Below are 17,120 nucleotides of genomic sequence, written 5' to 3' on the forward strand. Positions count from 1 at the left end.
CGGTTGGCTAATTGCTTGTGTAGATTTTTCTTTTGTCTTGGCTTCAGTATATATTAGTTCCACATTCCAACAAGTGGAAATATCGTGGTATTAATTAAAGTCTGAATTTTTAAATATGTGAGGTCTCTTAATTTTGACATGAAAGAATACAAAACTTAATCTAATTCTTAAATGCATAAATAAATTAAGTTAGTCTCTAATATTATAATTTAATAACTTGCATAATTTTGTACTAAATTATGGTTATACTGTAATTGATTTTTAAGTTTTATTTTTATAATGATAATGACAATAATAATAAAATGTTAATAATAATAAATAGTAGATGTCTTTTTAATAAGTTTTCTCCAAATATTTTCAACATGCCTTAGCTCTTGTTGGTTTTTTCTAGCATTAGACAGAACATACATATATTCCAATTTAGCTATTTGGAATATTTTAAGCTATTTGCTTTTTTAAGAAGTGTTGAGTTATCATTAATTTAACCAACCAGTATACTTTAAACAGTTCAAACAATTCAGATTTTAAACATTTTAAATTTACTAAAAAAGGAAATTCTCGATCCATACTCATACATAATCTTATTATATATTTACAATACTGTGGCCATTTAGCAGAAAAGATTTTGTAAAAATCTATTTACAAATGAGCTTTCAAGGCGACAGATTTTGACCTCTAATGGTCCCTGTTTCTGGCCTTCATCTTATATAGTAAATAGTACAAGAACCAAGAAAATCGATATTTGGTTTCATCACCAAAGTCTAGTGTTTCTTTGTTTATAAACATGAATGAACAAAATTGTAAGAACCAAATCTGATCAGCGTTTATTGTTGTTCTCTTTCTCGTCTAGTGTTCTTTTGTATCGCACTGCATTCCTTGTTTCAAAAACTTCAGGTTCATCTGACTTACTAGCAGCATTCCTGTCCCACAGTGGCGCACTATTACTATGGGATGATGCTGCCCTTCGACCAGTTCTTCGTGTTTTCAAGGGTACATCTTGCTCCACAAAATTACCCTCTGCCCTAGGAGCTGAGGCAGCATTTTCAGGCCTGGATTTGGACCTTCTATGTGCTTGTTTATCTTTATTCGCAGCAACATTGGCTTCACCTGTGTTATTAATTTCTTTTCTGAATTTAAACTTGTTGTTTGGAACTTGGACTTCCAAATTCTCTGGCTCCGAAGAAGGTGGTAGACAAGGAACAATAATTACGGTGGATGTCGGCAATTTCTTCTTCGGATTATCGTTCATGGCGTTTGATTTGATCTGTGATAAGAAATGATAAACAAAAATCTATAATTATTATTAAATTAAGGAAATAATCAAAATAATTAATAATCATTTCTACTCTTACTTTTTTTGGGAAGGAATAATTTTTACTGTGACTAATCAGTGTTGGGTTACTATTATTCAAAAGTAAAAGCGTCAATATTAAAAAATAACCTTTTCACCACTTCATTTAATGTAGTGTTTGATTTAATACATACAGAAAAAATACTAGCATAAACATTTTTTAAACCGAAAATATGTTGTCAATCTCTAAAATATAATTTTTAAAATTTGCTTCAATTTTGAAAGTATCACTTTTTAACGAGATTAAAATGAACTTTAAATATTTTATGAAGATAAAAAAACATATTTTATCTTTTTTAAATATAGTTTATCATATAGATAACACTTTCTAATATGACTTGGCTGAGAATTTGATATTAAGCAAAAAAAATTAAATAAAAAAAAATCGGTGACTAATGATTTTAGTAGTGATTTCTAGTCATTACCTGGACTCTTAAATGGTATTAAAATAAAAATAAACAATAAGAAAACACGTAATGGATAAGATGGTTTGTGAATACCATACACATAATCCAAAAGTCACATATATTAACAATTTTGAATTGGAACAGTCATAATGTTTGACTGAAGAAAAATGATCTGGAGAGTTTTACAAGTGTTATTTTGTTTAGAGTAAATAGTGAATTTAATATAAACGAGTATTAAAATTTTAATTTTAGTATAGAAAAATAGTTTTAGGATAAAATTTTAATTTATTATTTTGTTTGTTTAAACTCTTGTTAAAGGTTGAAATATATGCACACATATATTTATAAAAGTATAAATTAAAGTTAATTATACAATTAATTTGTAATTATTTCTACTCTGTTTACAAATTTTGACTACATTTTAATAAAACGTTAATTATATATTAATGTTAGATTTTTATTTTAACCATCAACTCTTCAAAAGCATCTAATTATTTTTTTTTACTAAAGATATTTTTTTATTATATAATATACTGAAAATAATATGAATACTTGTTATACCGAAAATCTATTATTTATCCTTTTATTTATAACATGTAGGGTGATCTTGGATTGGATTTCAAATCCAAATATTCATATCCATTTTAACTAGATTAAATTTAAATTGATTTTTTTTAAATTCGTGGATTAAATCTAGATTCAATGCAATTTATATAATTATATTAAATTTATTTTAATATAGACATATACTAATTAAATTGGGCTTAAGCCGACTCAACCTGAACGCGGACCAACTCGGTTCGACATCGATCCGGGCCCAGACGACTCGACATTAATCCGAGTTCGGACGACTCAACATCAGTCTGGGTCCGGACGACTCAACAATAGCCCAGGCCTGGATGATTCGACATCAGTCCGAGCCCGTTTGACTCGACATCGGCCCGAACCCGAACGACTCAACATCGGCCCAGGCTCGGACAAATCGACCTCGGTCCAAGCCCGGACGACTCGACAATGGCTTGGGCCCGGACTACTCGACATCAACTCAAGCCCGCTCACCTTGACATCGGCCCAGGCCCACTTGGCTCGACATCAACCTGGGCTCGAACTACTCGAAATCGACTCGGGCTCGCTCGCCTTGACATCGACATGGGTCCGCCTGGCTCGACATTGGCCAGGGCCCAATCGACTCGACATAGACCCAAGCTCGCTCCACTCGACATCGGCCCGGGCCCGTTCAGCTCGACATTGACCCAAGCTCGGGAGACTCCACATTGGCTTGGGCCGGCTCGGTTCAACATCGACCTAGGCCCAATCAACTCGACATCGGCTCGGGCCTAAAAGATTCAACATGGGTCTAAGCCCAAACAACTCAACATCGGCTCGAGCACAGACGACTCAACATCGGCCCGGATGACTCGACAATGGTCTGGGCCTGGATGATTCAACATCTGCATGAGCCCGTTCAACTCGACATTGGCCTGAGCCTGCTCGGCTCGACATTAGTCAGCGCCCAATCAACTCGACACCGACCCGAGCCCGTCCACTAGACATCAGCTCGAGCCCGAGCGACTCGACATCGACCCGAACTCGGACGACTCGACATCAGTTCGGACCTGGAAGACTCGACGTCGGTCTGGGCCCGTACGACTCAACATCAGTCCGGGCCCGGATGACTCGACATCGATTTGGGCCCGAACAAATCGACATTGGCTCGGTCTCGCTCGAATTGACATCGCCCCGAGCCTGCTGGCTCGACATTGGCTAGGGCCTAATCGACTCGACATAGACCCAGGCCTGCTCCACTTGACATCGATCCAGGCCGGCTCGACTCGACATTGGCTCGGGCCAGCTCCATTCGACATCGGTTCCGGCCCGTTCGGCTCGACATCAGCCCTGGCCGCTCCACTTGACATCGACCCGAGCCCGTTTGGCTTGACATCAGCTCAGGCTCGATCGACTTGATATTAGCCCGAGCCCAATTGACTCGACATCGGCCCATTCGACTTGACATCGACTCAGGCCCGATCGACTCAACATTGGCCCCAGCCCAATTGACTCGACATCGATTTGGGCTCGGGAGACTCAACATTGACCCGGGCCCAATCGACTCGACCTCAGCCCGGGCTTGCTTAACTCGACATTGGTTTTGACCCGTTCGGCTAGACATCAGCTCGAGCCTGGGAGACTCGACATTGGCCTGACTCCTTCGATTCGACATCGACGTAGGCCCAACGACTCAACATCAATCTGGACTTGCTCGGCTGGATATCGGCCCGGGCCAGCTTGACTCAACATCAACTGGATTGTCTTGGCTTAACTTGGATAGGACCAAGTCAAAATCCATCCCAAAATATAATTTGGATAATTAAAAAATGTATCCAATTTATATATAATCAATATCCAATTAAATGGATTGGATTTAAAATCCAAAAATATGGATTTAAAATAAATCCATTTAAATGGATTAAAACTAATATGAATATAGATATTTATGGATTGGATTTTGTAATTTGTATTTTTTTTGACATTTTATATATTTATATTAATTTTTTCATTAAATAATTTTATTCTTTGATAACTAAAAATGATTTTTTTATTTAATGAAAATACGTCATTACATAAATTTTAAGTAACTATATAATTCTTTTAAAATGTTACCATATACTTTTTTCTAAATCAATTTTACTAAACTAAATGTTTTTATTCAAATTATATTATTTTAATATAATAAAAATGTAAATACGTACATTATGGGTATTAATTGTTTAAAAAATTAATGTGGAGTCAAAATCATTTAAAAAATAAATAAATTAGTTCTAAAAATATACAAAAGTTTATAAGTAATTTTTTATATAAAATGTGTTGAAAGAAGTAGTGAGATAATTTTTTTAATCAAAAACATATCTTGAAGTTGTAAAGAATGAGTGACACGCACGCACCTGTGTATTTCCTATGTCAGAGAGAGGTTTTCTGCGGGCTTGGTCATTGTTTGTCTCGGGATGCCCATCAACCAGTGCCCCCTGAAGTAACTCTGCACCTTGAGTAACAAGAAGACGATCTTTATCTGTTTCTTCAAAACTTGCAGATTGTGCTGGCCATTCCTGTGATTCATCTGATATCGATGATCTGTTCTCACACTTATTTACTTGGCAACCACAAGAATTCCCACAACTGCTGCCCATTGCTCTGCAGATGCATTTTGTTGTCTTGCATGATGAGTTTATGCTGCAAGAGCAGCAAATATCTGATGCACTTTCTCCAGGTGTATCAAGTAAATCTCTTGAATATTCTGTGAAATCTTCTGAATTGTTGATATTGGATTCATTATTTTCCATGTCTGTTTTAGATTTCCTTTTCCTAACCCTTAATTTTCCTGATTCTTCCCACTCATCATCTGTAAAATCATAATCATCTGACTCTGTCTCAGATATGTCCATATCCTCCAATGACTGGCGGTATTCCTGAAGTTAAAATAAGTTTGCAACGAATTAAATATTTAATTAACTATTTCCCATTAAATGCGGTGGCTAAAAAGTGCTACTTGTTATGAGATGGAAAATCTTTTGCCAACGTTGTTTTAAGAGATGTGTGATACCTACCGACTTGCGAAAGTCATATTTATCACCTCCAACATTGGAGTCAGAATATTCTGAATCTCCCACATATTCCGAGTTCAAAGATTCATTCTGCCATACAGGGTCAAATGATTCGGGAAAAAATATTTAATAGTTAGAATCAAACTTGTAAAGAAGGAAGATTACTAGTTATTTAATTAATGATTTATCTAAATGATGGAAAATATGTAGCTAAACCTGCAACTTCAACTTGTGAGTCAATTCGGCTTTTATCTTTTCAGATTGTCGAAGTGAGTAGCTTAGCCCCACTACTTTTTCTTTTAAATCTCTTATTTCCGTTTCCTTCTCTCTGCAAATCACCTCTTTATCTCGTAATGAACACCTGTGATCAAGAAAAACCCGAAGGAAAAGGTCAAGCACACAGAAAATTTTGGATTACTTGTGATTTAACCCTTAGTTTAACTTCGTAATATACCTGGACGAAGATGCAATATTGAACAAATAACTCATCAAATTCTTGGTATCAGCAAGGGACCGAACTTGGTTCCAACGTCCTTTACCACTGAAAACTCGTTCCTGCTCTTCTGCCTCCGACAACTGGGATAACATAGACACTAGAGTTGCGGAAGAAGTCGAAAGCATGTTTTGAAGGGCAAAAATCCTAGAATTTCTAGCACCAGCAGACATTGTTGTGGAACACTCACTACCATATCAGCAACAATTGGGAGAGTTTGTCAGACATAGAATGCCAGAAAAAACAGATTTTATAATTGTTGTAGTTAAAATAGTTAACTGCAAGGAATTTCACCTTGTACGGCTTTGATTCAACGTTTGTGCTTCCTCCTTTAACCTGATCACCTCCTCAGCCATTTTAGCCCTCCTGAAATTAAAAGCAACAAATAAATTAGTTAGTGAGAAGAGCTCTAATAAAATAGAAACAGAAAAACTGTAACATACAGTAAAACGTAACAGACTTTTAATCTTCCCCATATAAATGTCTTACTATCTAGCATTGTAGCCTGAAATCACTGGGTGCACAAACTCAAACCAAATGTTATAGATTTCATCGCAAAAGAAAAAACTTTTGATTGTTTTTACTCTCTTTATAATCTGTGATTGAATGTTTATAGGACCCACGATAATCACAATTACAGATCGTTTTGTAAATTCGTTCAAAAGCCAGTGTTAATATCATCCACTCACCAGCAGATACTCTTAGACACATGAATACCATGGAAGTTAGCAAATAATCAGTCCGAGTGTTCTCACATGTTACAATTGACTTGTATAGAAAAGTATAGCAACCAAATTTGGCACACAACAAAATTAATACAATGACTTAGTAATGATGGTATGTGCAATGACTCAAATTGGCTAACCATACTTGACTTATTTATTTATAAAGGTTGAACTTGCACAAATTATAATATTCTTACACGTATAAAAGGCATGGGGCTTCCGATGTGTTGGCCATTCAACATATTGCTTCAAATTTAAAAATCTTACTCAAATTTAATCAAGCATGCCACCAAATGATATGAATCTTAAAGATAAAAAAGGGAACATACACTTCCTTTTGACGTTCACATTCCGAACGAACTTCATGCACTCTGACATTGACTTCAATCTCATGCTCAGTTGCCTTCATCAAAGCCTTTCAAAGAGAAAAAATACACGTGAAGTAGCAGATTCGAACAATCTATTAGCATGCATGGAATTATCAGTGTGTGCCAAGAGAAGCTACACAAATTTTAATTTGTCCAGCATATCTAGGACAATTTAATTGACTTCATTCTTGTATGCAGTTTACAAAGTCATCATTAGTAGTACCTGAACTCCTGGGCCATTCCCACCTCCAACACCTGTATAAACAATTTGTTGGTTATCAAGTAAGCTGACGAAATTGGAAAAAGAGCCATCTGCTACATAAAGTATCCTAACCAATAGTTTCACGTGAGGAAGCTTTTCGAGATTCCAGTAGTTCTTTCAGCCTTTTCGTGGCCAAGGAAGCTTCTTCTGTCTTCCTTTGCAATACCTACAATGAACACTTAAATAGTGGGATAAATGGCATTCAAATAAGACCATAACAACAGGCGATATGAACATCAACTCACCATCTTTTGTCTCCGGTTCAACGCTAACAACTTATGCATCTCATATTCATTCCTTCTTCCCTCTTTCTTAAGCTGGTATTAATCAAAATACGTATTAGAAGATTTGCTATTGTTATTTGTAACTAATATATTTGTTGAAACAGATTCGTGAGAGATGTTATTGTGCTTGCATTAAAGGTTAAAAGAGTTACCTGATCCCCTCACTATATGAGCAAGAGAAAAAAAGTATAGACAATACCAATATCGAATTAAAAAGGACTCCTAGAAGTTGGGAAAATCTTGTAGTCTATATGATTGTAGAATGGAATAATAAATGTTCCCATTTGCATTTACCTGGAGAACTTCTTTTTCGCGTGAAGCTTTCCATAACCTAAATTGTTCTGATTCCTGCTTAATCTTATTTTGAAGATGAACCTAGAGGGAAGGGAAAGAAACTATCAAGAGTGCCAAAGAGGAGAGTACAAATTTTCTGTTAATAACTACAAATACAATGTCTCACTGGGTCATTGCACCTTTTGTGCTTTAATTCTATGGATCTCATCCTGAAGTCCTTTTGCAAATTCGTCACTCTTCTGTTTTTGTTTTAGGAGTTGAGCTTGAGCCTCTTGCTTCTTTTTCAACTCTGATACCTATAAGAAAATAATCAGTTTATGGCATTCACTTATGCATTGAACATTGACACATTTGAAATAAAAACCCACCTGTGCCTCAAGAGCATTCAACTTTTGAAGATAATCTTGCTTCAACAATTGAGAACCGTCATCAGAGGTGGATGAAATATCCGCAAGATTGCACTTGAGTTCCTCAATTTCTTTCTATCCATAATATATCGAAGGGCTTGTCACACTATTTTTAAATATATAAAAAAATCCCAAGATATTAGACGTCTTAGCACAGAACAATAAATTACCAGCAAAACTTTCTTCTCTTGTTCCATCTCAAGAAGTTTCTTTTCATAATGATGCCTGAGAACTGAAGCATCAGCATTACTGTACAGCTTCATTTCAGCCTTCAACCAGAGAAAAAAATAAAAGGTAGAAACTTGTTAAAAAAGTTATATCCCTACCATGTAATACAATAGATTTACCCCTCTTCAAATCTGCATTGGTAAATAACATTTTGTTTATATATGCAACTGATATATAAAATGTGTTACTCGTTCCGTGGTCGAATTTCTCCCACCGGAATATACTGGATAAAAAATCTACAGACATTTTATATAACATAATAAACAAATGTTATTCTCCGACGCTGATTTGAAGGGACAAAACAAGAGCGCATCTCAACCATTTTAAATTAATGACTTGGTTGAGTTGAGTATAGCATAATAACAGTGATGGAAAACTACCCTAATTGTAGTCACGCCTAGTCTGCCTTATTTGCAGTAACTTGGGCTGTCTTATTTGCAGTGTTGCATTTAGTTCCACATCACCTAGACATGTGACTTGCATAAGGTTTGGGCAATCCTCATATTCTAAGCTACCTTGATGAAGTTGAATTAAATTATAAGATCAATTTTTGAGGTGTTATAACTTATAACCTATTGTTTAGTGACGGAGTTATGGCTCATATATAACTTATAAAGCTTGGGAAATCCTCATCACACAATCCAGTTTTCTCGAGTTAGAGTTTGGGTTAGGCCGAAACCCAATTCTATGAAATAGAACTAACATTCTTTTTATTGCATGATAGTCAACAACAGAGAGGCTAGAGATAAAATAGTAACAGGATGAATGAAAACATTTGACATTTCCATTAACTTCAAATGAAACAGTTTTAGTTAGCCACGACCTTAGATAAAAGAATGTAATGAAAACAGACCAACAGACTTATATTTCAACACTAGAAAGAATGTTAAAAGAAAGGAAAATTCAAAGAAACTATGCCTTTGAACCTGCTTAAGCTAGCTACAACTCCTCAGGTCATCAAAAAGGAAAAAATGAGGTGAAATTAGTGCTCAAACGAAAAGAATTTTTTTATATGGAAACGTAGCTTCATAATACTGCTTTAAATGCGAAAAGGATCAGTTGTTGGTGCAATTTTACGAATTTGTAAAATTTGATAAAAGTATTAGCAATTCAAAACTCGAAAAACTACAAAAACAACGGTCAAAATGTAAATGACTTAACAGCTAGACAATGCAAATTTTACCTCCTTTTGTTCAAGTGTTTTATCCAATTCTTTGAGCTCTTTATCCAACTTTTCTTGGATAGACGAGTGTTCTAGCTCATTTTCATCATCTTCCAATTCATCTACAAACAAGGTACAAATGTTTAAAAAATGAAATATTTTAGATCAAATGTCAATGTGCAGTGAAAGAAATATAAAAACTAAAAGCACAGTCAGAAATTAAGTTGTTCAAATGATGTTGCACTATCTTCCGGAATCAATTACGTAATCTTAAAATTAATGGATGGTCTTGTCTCAACTAAGAAAAATTAGTCATCAATGCTTTAACGTCAGCTACAATCATTGAGACTCGATAAAAGATGTTGATATGAGTACAAAAGGAGAGGGAAAATAAATAAATTACGGAATAGAGCATGAAATGTCGCAACAAGGCATGCAGGCATATGAACGAAGAAAGAAACAGCTGCCAAACGAGGTAGGGGAAGAAAAAAGGAGTGTGAAGGGAAATAACAGCATTGGCAGGAGGCATGGAGAGAGTGTAGGATGCAGATGGTGGAATCAAGTAATGAGAGAGAGAGACATTAGAGAGAGGGCGATGGAACGAGAGGAGCTTTTTGGTGGTCTTGTCTAAAGAGCTGGCCCTTCTACCTGTCAGGAGTGGTGCTAGTCTTTTCATCCTGAATTTTTCTATTTTGTACCATCACATCTATAGTTCTTTTGTCACACTATCAACAAGATTCTTCTTTTGACAGTAATTTCGCATTGACGGAAATATAATTTTATTTTCAATCTTTTAATACCTGTCAGATGCACTGCACCAAAATACTACAAAAGAAATTCACAACGCACTATATCCTGATATAATCACAGCTTTGACATCACAGTCAGAGTAACACACCAGGTGCGAATAAAGCATGTTTTGATCCATATCCATCATCATCGGAATCAAAACAATCAACAAAACGACTTGAATTCGTTGCATTCGAAGTTTTCAATCGAAGCAATTCTCCTTCCAGATCTTGGATCTTTGAAACATAAGATTTCAGTAGGGCATAATCCTATAAATAAGTTCAGAGCATACTTCAGTGATGGATCCTACTTCTGAAAACCATAACCACCCGTTAAGACATAACACGTTCAAACCTGATTCGAATTTGAGTCAATCTCATCCCATGATTTACCATTTCGAATTGATTCTATTGTCAAAACCAGTTGGTCCTTTTCAACCTAAAAACATTTTCAGTACTGTGAGTGAAACAACACATGATGTAAAAAAAAACACTAAAGAGATATTGTAAGGACCTCACAAAATTGATTATGACTGAGAAGGGAGTAAGGATCAAAAGAAAACCTGAGATTCAAGAGCACGTTGTGCTAAATTCTCAGAAGTTACTTGGCGTCTTTTAAGCTCATGTTGTAGGTCCGCATTACTTGCTTCAAGTAACGATATTTTGCGTTTAAGAATCTGAAAATTTTTAAAAGGAAAAATATTATCAAATGACATAACAAACATTCAAAAAATCTAACTCAATCTAAAAATGATGTACCTGAACCTCCTCGATTGGTCCACTGGTATCACCTCTATAAAATAGAAGCTCAGCTTGCAATTGCTCAATCTGATTCCGCATTGTCTGCACCTGAGCTGCCACTGGATCTCGATTAATCTGGAACAATAAAATTCAAAATTATTAAAAACAAAATACCCTGCCTAGAGTAATAAATGAGAAAGGGAAGGAAAATATTAATACAAGGCACTTACAGTTGCCTTGTTCTGAATGTTACGAGCACGATTTGCATATTTTAAAGTGTTCAATGTCTCTTCAGCATTTGTATCAGCTGGACTAACACATGCTGTAACATTCTCGCCAGGTTAGATGATGCATGTGACTATATAAAACACAAAATTTTAAAAATTCCGTCATGCATCAAGTTTGTACCTATCATCACAGTTTTGCTGTTTCCTCCCAGAGAATCCTACATATTCATCATTCAATTGCATGTCATGATAGAAATGATTTAAATCCATTCCATATATGTATGTTCAGTAATCACTGCAAACAAAGCTTTTAATCACGTATTTTCTGTAACGGGTTTTCTAAAGCAAGTTCCGAGATTGGATTGGCAATACATTCTATCCACGTGACACTATAGTTTAATAGTTTTCATACATAAACAAATGACAAGGTGCAGTATCAACAATGCAATAACTCATCCGTTAACGTTCATGTAAAAGTTCTTCTTTATGTCCTATTTATTATTTCTAAAATTATTTCACATAGTAGAAAGAATCGTTTATGCAAATGATACAGTGGACAAGGCAGATGCACCGAGTATAAGAATTACTACTTTTATTGCTTAACCTGAAGTAGGCGCGTTAATTTGCTATCCCGATATGGCACATGTCCTCCTTCTTTTCGCTTTTTTTCATCTCCAAGTGCACTTATTACATTTCCAAGAGCTAATAAACCCTTGTTGATGTGAATTCCTAATCCATGAAAACAACAATTGAATATTAAATGGCATACACCTTACAAAGAACTCAGCTAGCCGAATGGGTTTCAATTAACTCTATTTTCAAATATATTTCAACAATTATGCAGAAATACTTATTATTCCTAACTATATTTTGGTTGCATTGTATCATTAACAATGACAAATACCTTCTTTTAAACGCGAGCCATCAGCACCAGTTCGTTTCACTCGTTCAGAACCAGCTAGGTCCACCAAATGGAGCTTGGCGCATAAGATGTCGTCACCATTCCTTTGCTCCATTGAGATTGTGAAGATAGCATGTGACCGACTAGGCGAAACATGATGTGAACCAACAGTTAACATAAGTTAATTTTTCAATGTAAATTTCATGCGTATCATTATTATTGTCAAAGTAAAAGAATCTGAAAACATTTTTTTACGACATTTTACCTTGATTGACTATTCATATTGGTACTCCCAGTGGCACGTGACAATGAACCACTTGAGAGATACGATGTCATTTCATCTTTTGTCTTAACATCAGCTTCCGTCACCCCAGTAAGTGTTATTCCTCCGTTCAATGTTTCTCTGATTTGTATGGGAACTCTGGTGGGATGTGCAACAACCTTCGTCGTAGATGCCGCCTCTCCTTTAGATGAACTAGAATCAAGCAAATCAAAAACCTCTTCTTTGAATATCTGTCAATTTTTAGCAAATCAGAAGTTTGATCTTAATTGACTATATCAGAAAAATTCATCTTTACCAACCAACAATATAACATTTTGTTTACCTCAATAAATGATACTCTGATCAAGAATTCCGTGGAATCTCTTGTAGCATTAACCCTGTCGAATATGGTATCCAATACCCTGGGTATAATTCCACCACCACTCACCTCTCCATTATAATTGGTGCCCATGGAGTATGTTTTCCCGGAGCCCGTCTTACAAAACGAGAAAGGATTAAAGAAAACTAAACAACAATAGTAGGATATAGATAACAAAGCACAAGTTTCCCAAACAAACATTTCATAATCATCAAGAATGCAAGATAACCAACAACATTTGAAATTATACCTGACCGTACGCAAGAACTGTAGCATTATATCCATGGAAGAGTGCATCAACAAGCGGTGCCACACAATCGTCGTAAATTGAAGAGGAAGGAGACCCCGTGCTACCATACACATAATCATACGTGAAACAATGTGATCCTATTTGCACCTACCGAAGACGCCAATATCAATTTCATTGGTTTGACGATAAAAAAAAAACTCCAAAATTGCCAAATAAACCTTATCAAGAAAGAATCAAAGAATCAGAAACAATATAGCACCTGAGGTTCACCGGGGACCACCGAAATACAATCTGTGCAACCGTGAAGAAGCTCCGACGTAATCAATGGACGGATATTCACCGCGACTCGTACACATTCGGTCTCCATCATCTCTGTTTAACTCAACCGTTTGGAAACTCTATAATCGTGATTTAGCGCAAAAATCAATATCGTGATCAATGTGAAAAACAAAAAGCGTCGGAACAGGTGAAACTCTGAAGCATAAAAGAAAGGTTTCGCGTGATTTCCTGTGAGCAAGAGTGTGAGAGAGAAGTGAAGGGAGAATCAACAGAAGAGAGGATTTCTTCGTCTTCTTGGAGAAGAAGGAACGAAACTAAACGAAAGGGGTTTATGTTTCGTTTGGACATTTGAAAGAGGACGTCTTGTTCTTGTGTCTGCATTAAACAGAAAAACAATGATCCTTCACACCATACAAAAATACTCAATTCATAATTCATTAAATTAATATTTTAATTACATTTATTTTATTTTTTAATTAATTTAAAATAATGATTATACTATTATAAAATATTGTTAAATGAAAGTAGGTTAGTGTGGCGAAAAAAAGTTGAGATAAATAATTTTTCATTAAAATAGAATAATTTTGGAATTACACAATATCACAATTATAAATTGGTATTTTTTTCACTGTGCATTTATGAAAGTAACATTTTTCAATAAAAAACCACTCAACATCCTTAAATAATAATATTTTTTTGATAATATTTGTTTTAGTTTTTAATATAAAGTGAGTTGTTAAATGAATGTGATTTTTTTTAAAGAGTATCAAATAAATATTTTTCATTCAAATACGGAATGTGACGCGCGAATCGCGTAAACGGGAAACTAACGGTAGAGTAGTTTATGTTGGCTGAAGTGAAAATAAAGCCCGCCAAAAATCGTTAATAATGGGTTGGTTTTTATCCAAAGTTTATTTTTATTTCTTTTTCAGAAATTTCCTCTTGCAACTTCATGATTTTCTTCTGCACCCATGTAAATATTTAACTTTTTTTTCGTTCTAAATTTCTTTTTGGATTCTCAAATCTAAAATTTAAAAATTATACCAAATTATATAATCCAAGTTTATTTTAAAATCTAAATTATATAATTCAAAATTCCATATTATAATATTTGAAAGTTTTTTTTATCAAAAAATTTATGCAATTTAAAGTATACTTTCATGTTTGAAAGTAATTTTCACATTTCACATTTTCTAAGTTGATGAACATATGAAAAGGGGCAAGTGGTTATATGTTGAAGGAAATGCATCATGTTTAAGCAAGCAGAAAACCTTGGCATATTAGGAGAAATCGAGAAATCTGCATCATTTCTAGATGATTAAGAGTTTGTGAAATCCAGATAAATGAAAATGTGAATATTATATCTATGAATGCATAGATAAACAAAAAGATGATATGTTTTGAAGGAATTAATGATAGATAACTGAAAACTGAGAGAGAAAAGCATGAAGCTATATAATAGTAACAGAGATACATACCGTGAAGCCTTTGTTCCAACCATTTTTATTGTTTTGTCCTGATGTGGCTTGCCCACCACCATGAATATGCATTGGTTTTATTTTGTGTAACAATCAAACACATTTAACCCATTGAGGTAAGAGCTTGGTGATGAAGATGAATGAAAGCAATAAGGTGGTAGATAGATTGAGAAATTAAGGAACACGGAATGTCTGATTTGAATAACTGCAATTTTATTAATGATGTTGGTGGTTAAAGAAATTTAGATAAGAGAGAAACAAGACATGAAGAGGAGGATGCTTCTCCACAATCATTGGTGTGTAATGTATTGGATCCTTTGAAGAGCAAAATGTTTGGAGGGCTTTGTAATAATATATATTTTCCCCTCACTTTTCAGTGGGTACATTAGTCTCTCGTGGAGCAAAATATATTTTTTAATATTACATGTAAACCATTTAATAATTTATTTTCTCTTAATTACATTTTTTCCTTTACTAATAAATAGACCAATGATATGCTGGTGAATAATAATTATATATATATATAATATTTTATCTTTCCACATAAAGATACTTACTTTCTTAAAAAGAAATTAAAAAATCCAAACATAAAAATAAACGATAATAGTTTAAGTATTTGATTCAAACGTTTGTAAAATATTAAAATAATAGTCACGTTAATAGGCAAAATATTATTAATAAATTGATAAAAGAAATAATGTATAAAAAAATAGGATAAAAACATATTTATTCTATGAGTTTAAAATATAATATATAACGAAGATGAATTTAGTTTCTAACACGAAGTCTAAACATATAAGGTATAATAAATATATAAATAAGACAATAACATAAAAATTAGACCAAAGGTGTTTTTTAGTTGAAAAGATGAAAGAGAATGTATAGTCTTCGTATTGATGAGTAAAATGATAATTAATTTTAATATGTGTTTTCCGTCTATAAACAGTCAAATTTTTTACTCGTATTATAAATAATGTAACCAGTTGTATATTAGAGTCATGAAAATATATTTAATTTTATTGAAAAAATAAGAAATAAGATCCTGTTTCTTATTTTTGTAAGAGATAAGAATGTTTCCTAACAAAAATACAAAAATATATAGTAAAATTATTATTAATAAGATCCCTTAGCTTATTTAACATTAGAATAATCATACAACTTCAAAAAAAAAATGGAAAAAAGTGAATAATATCAAATTGAATATCTTAAAGATATCTAAGAACAACATTTTCAATACAAAGTAGTAGGAAAAATAAGAATTAACTCACAACATACATAACATAAACAATATTAAAACAAGTAATGATGAAATATACTAAATTATTAACACTAATTTGATAATAGAGGATTAAATAATCCTATTTCACCCTGAATTCAATGGAACTGTTATATACAAGTATAAAAAGTACGAATGTCTGCTATAATAGAAAATATGTAACTTCAGTTTCCAAGAAGTATAGAAAAGAATATACACATCTCCTTTGAATTGTGATAAACACTGAGAGATAATAATAAAATAACCTGTAAAGTAGTAGCTAAAAGCTAATTATGTTAAAATTTAAAAACCCATTGAATAAACTACTTTATTATTAAAATCTATTTATACATCTTTTCATATTTTTTAAAATTATATATATATATATGTTTTAATACTTGATAAACTATTTACTTATTTTTTTTTCAACTGTTTTAAAATATTTATATAATTTTTCACGGCTTATAAAACATTTTTTTTATCAGTCATAAGAATTGAATAACAGGAACCACAATATGAATCAAAACTCGGGTCCCAAACCAACATATGAGAGACAAAAAAATTATACCACTAAAAACTCGTACAATACTCAAAACAAACCCGTACAAACTCAATACAAACTCACTGCAACCAAAACAAGGAACAAAATGAACCACAACCCTTATTCACCAATCCAACTGCCCACAAAAACCAACAACCATCGAAATAGACATACCTATCCCCTAAACTGGGTCATGCCAATTAAATTGATTTCAAACACGATAAATGAGCAAGACACCAGTCAACTTATAAAGCATTACTATTATCTGTTCTAAACCTTCTTTATTTTATTTTCCATGTTCTACTTTTATACCTTTTTATATAGTTGAAAAAAAATTATACTTTTTTTCTCAAAATATTAAATATAAAGTATCTTTACAATTAATTCAATTTTAAAAGAACATTTTGAAACTCAAAATTGTTGACTAAAGATATTTTTG

General features: G+C 33.6%; 1 protein-coding gene across 1 annotated transcript; it reads right to left on the minus strand.

Moving 5' to 3' along the window:
* Positions 1 to 687: 687 nt before the first annotated feature.
* Positions 688 to 13,810, minus strand: LOC137812713 (kinesin-like protein KIN-4C). The gene is given in 28 exon segments (XM_090299128.1): positions 688 to 1,264; positions 4,701 to 5,222; positions 5,361 to 5,447; positions 5,574 to 5,718; positions 5,812 to 6,039; positions 6,145 to 6,216; positions 6,905 to 6,990; positions 7,167 to 7,198; positions 7,278 to 7,371; positions 7,451 to 7,522; positions 7,784 to 7,864; positions 7,963 to 8,079; positions 8,152 to 8,265; positions 8,361 to 8,459; positions 9,602 to 9,702; positions 10,430 to 10,476; positions 10,478 to 10,638; positions 10,724 to 10,807; positions 10,932 to 11,045; positions 11,128 to 11,244; positions 11,340 to 11,431; positions 11,518 to 11,554; positions 11,941 to 12,065; positions 12,241 to 12,380; positions 12,503 to 12,750; positions 12,843 to 12,995; positions 13,129 to 13,275; positions 13,388 to 13,810. Coding segments are annotated over 28 exon segments (3,873 nt in total). The 5' UTR covers positions 13,499 to 13,810; the 3' UTR covers positions 688 to 817.
* Positions 13,811 to 17,120: the final 3,310 nt, after the last annotated feature.

This window comes from Phaseolus vulgaris, chromosome 2 (genome assembly GCF_051622355.1).
Source record: "Phaseolus vulgaris cultivar YP4 chromosome 2, ASM5162235v1, whole genome shotgun sequence".
NCBI lineage: Eukaryota > Viridiplantae > Streptophyta > Magnoliopsida > Fabales > Fabaceae > Phaseolus > Phaseolus vulgaris.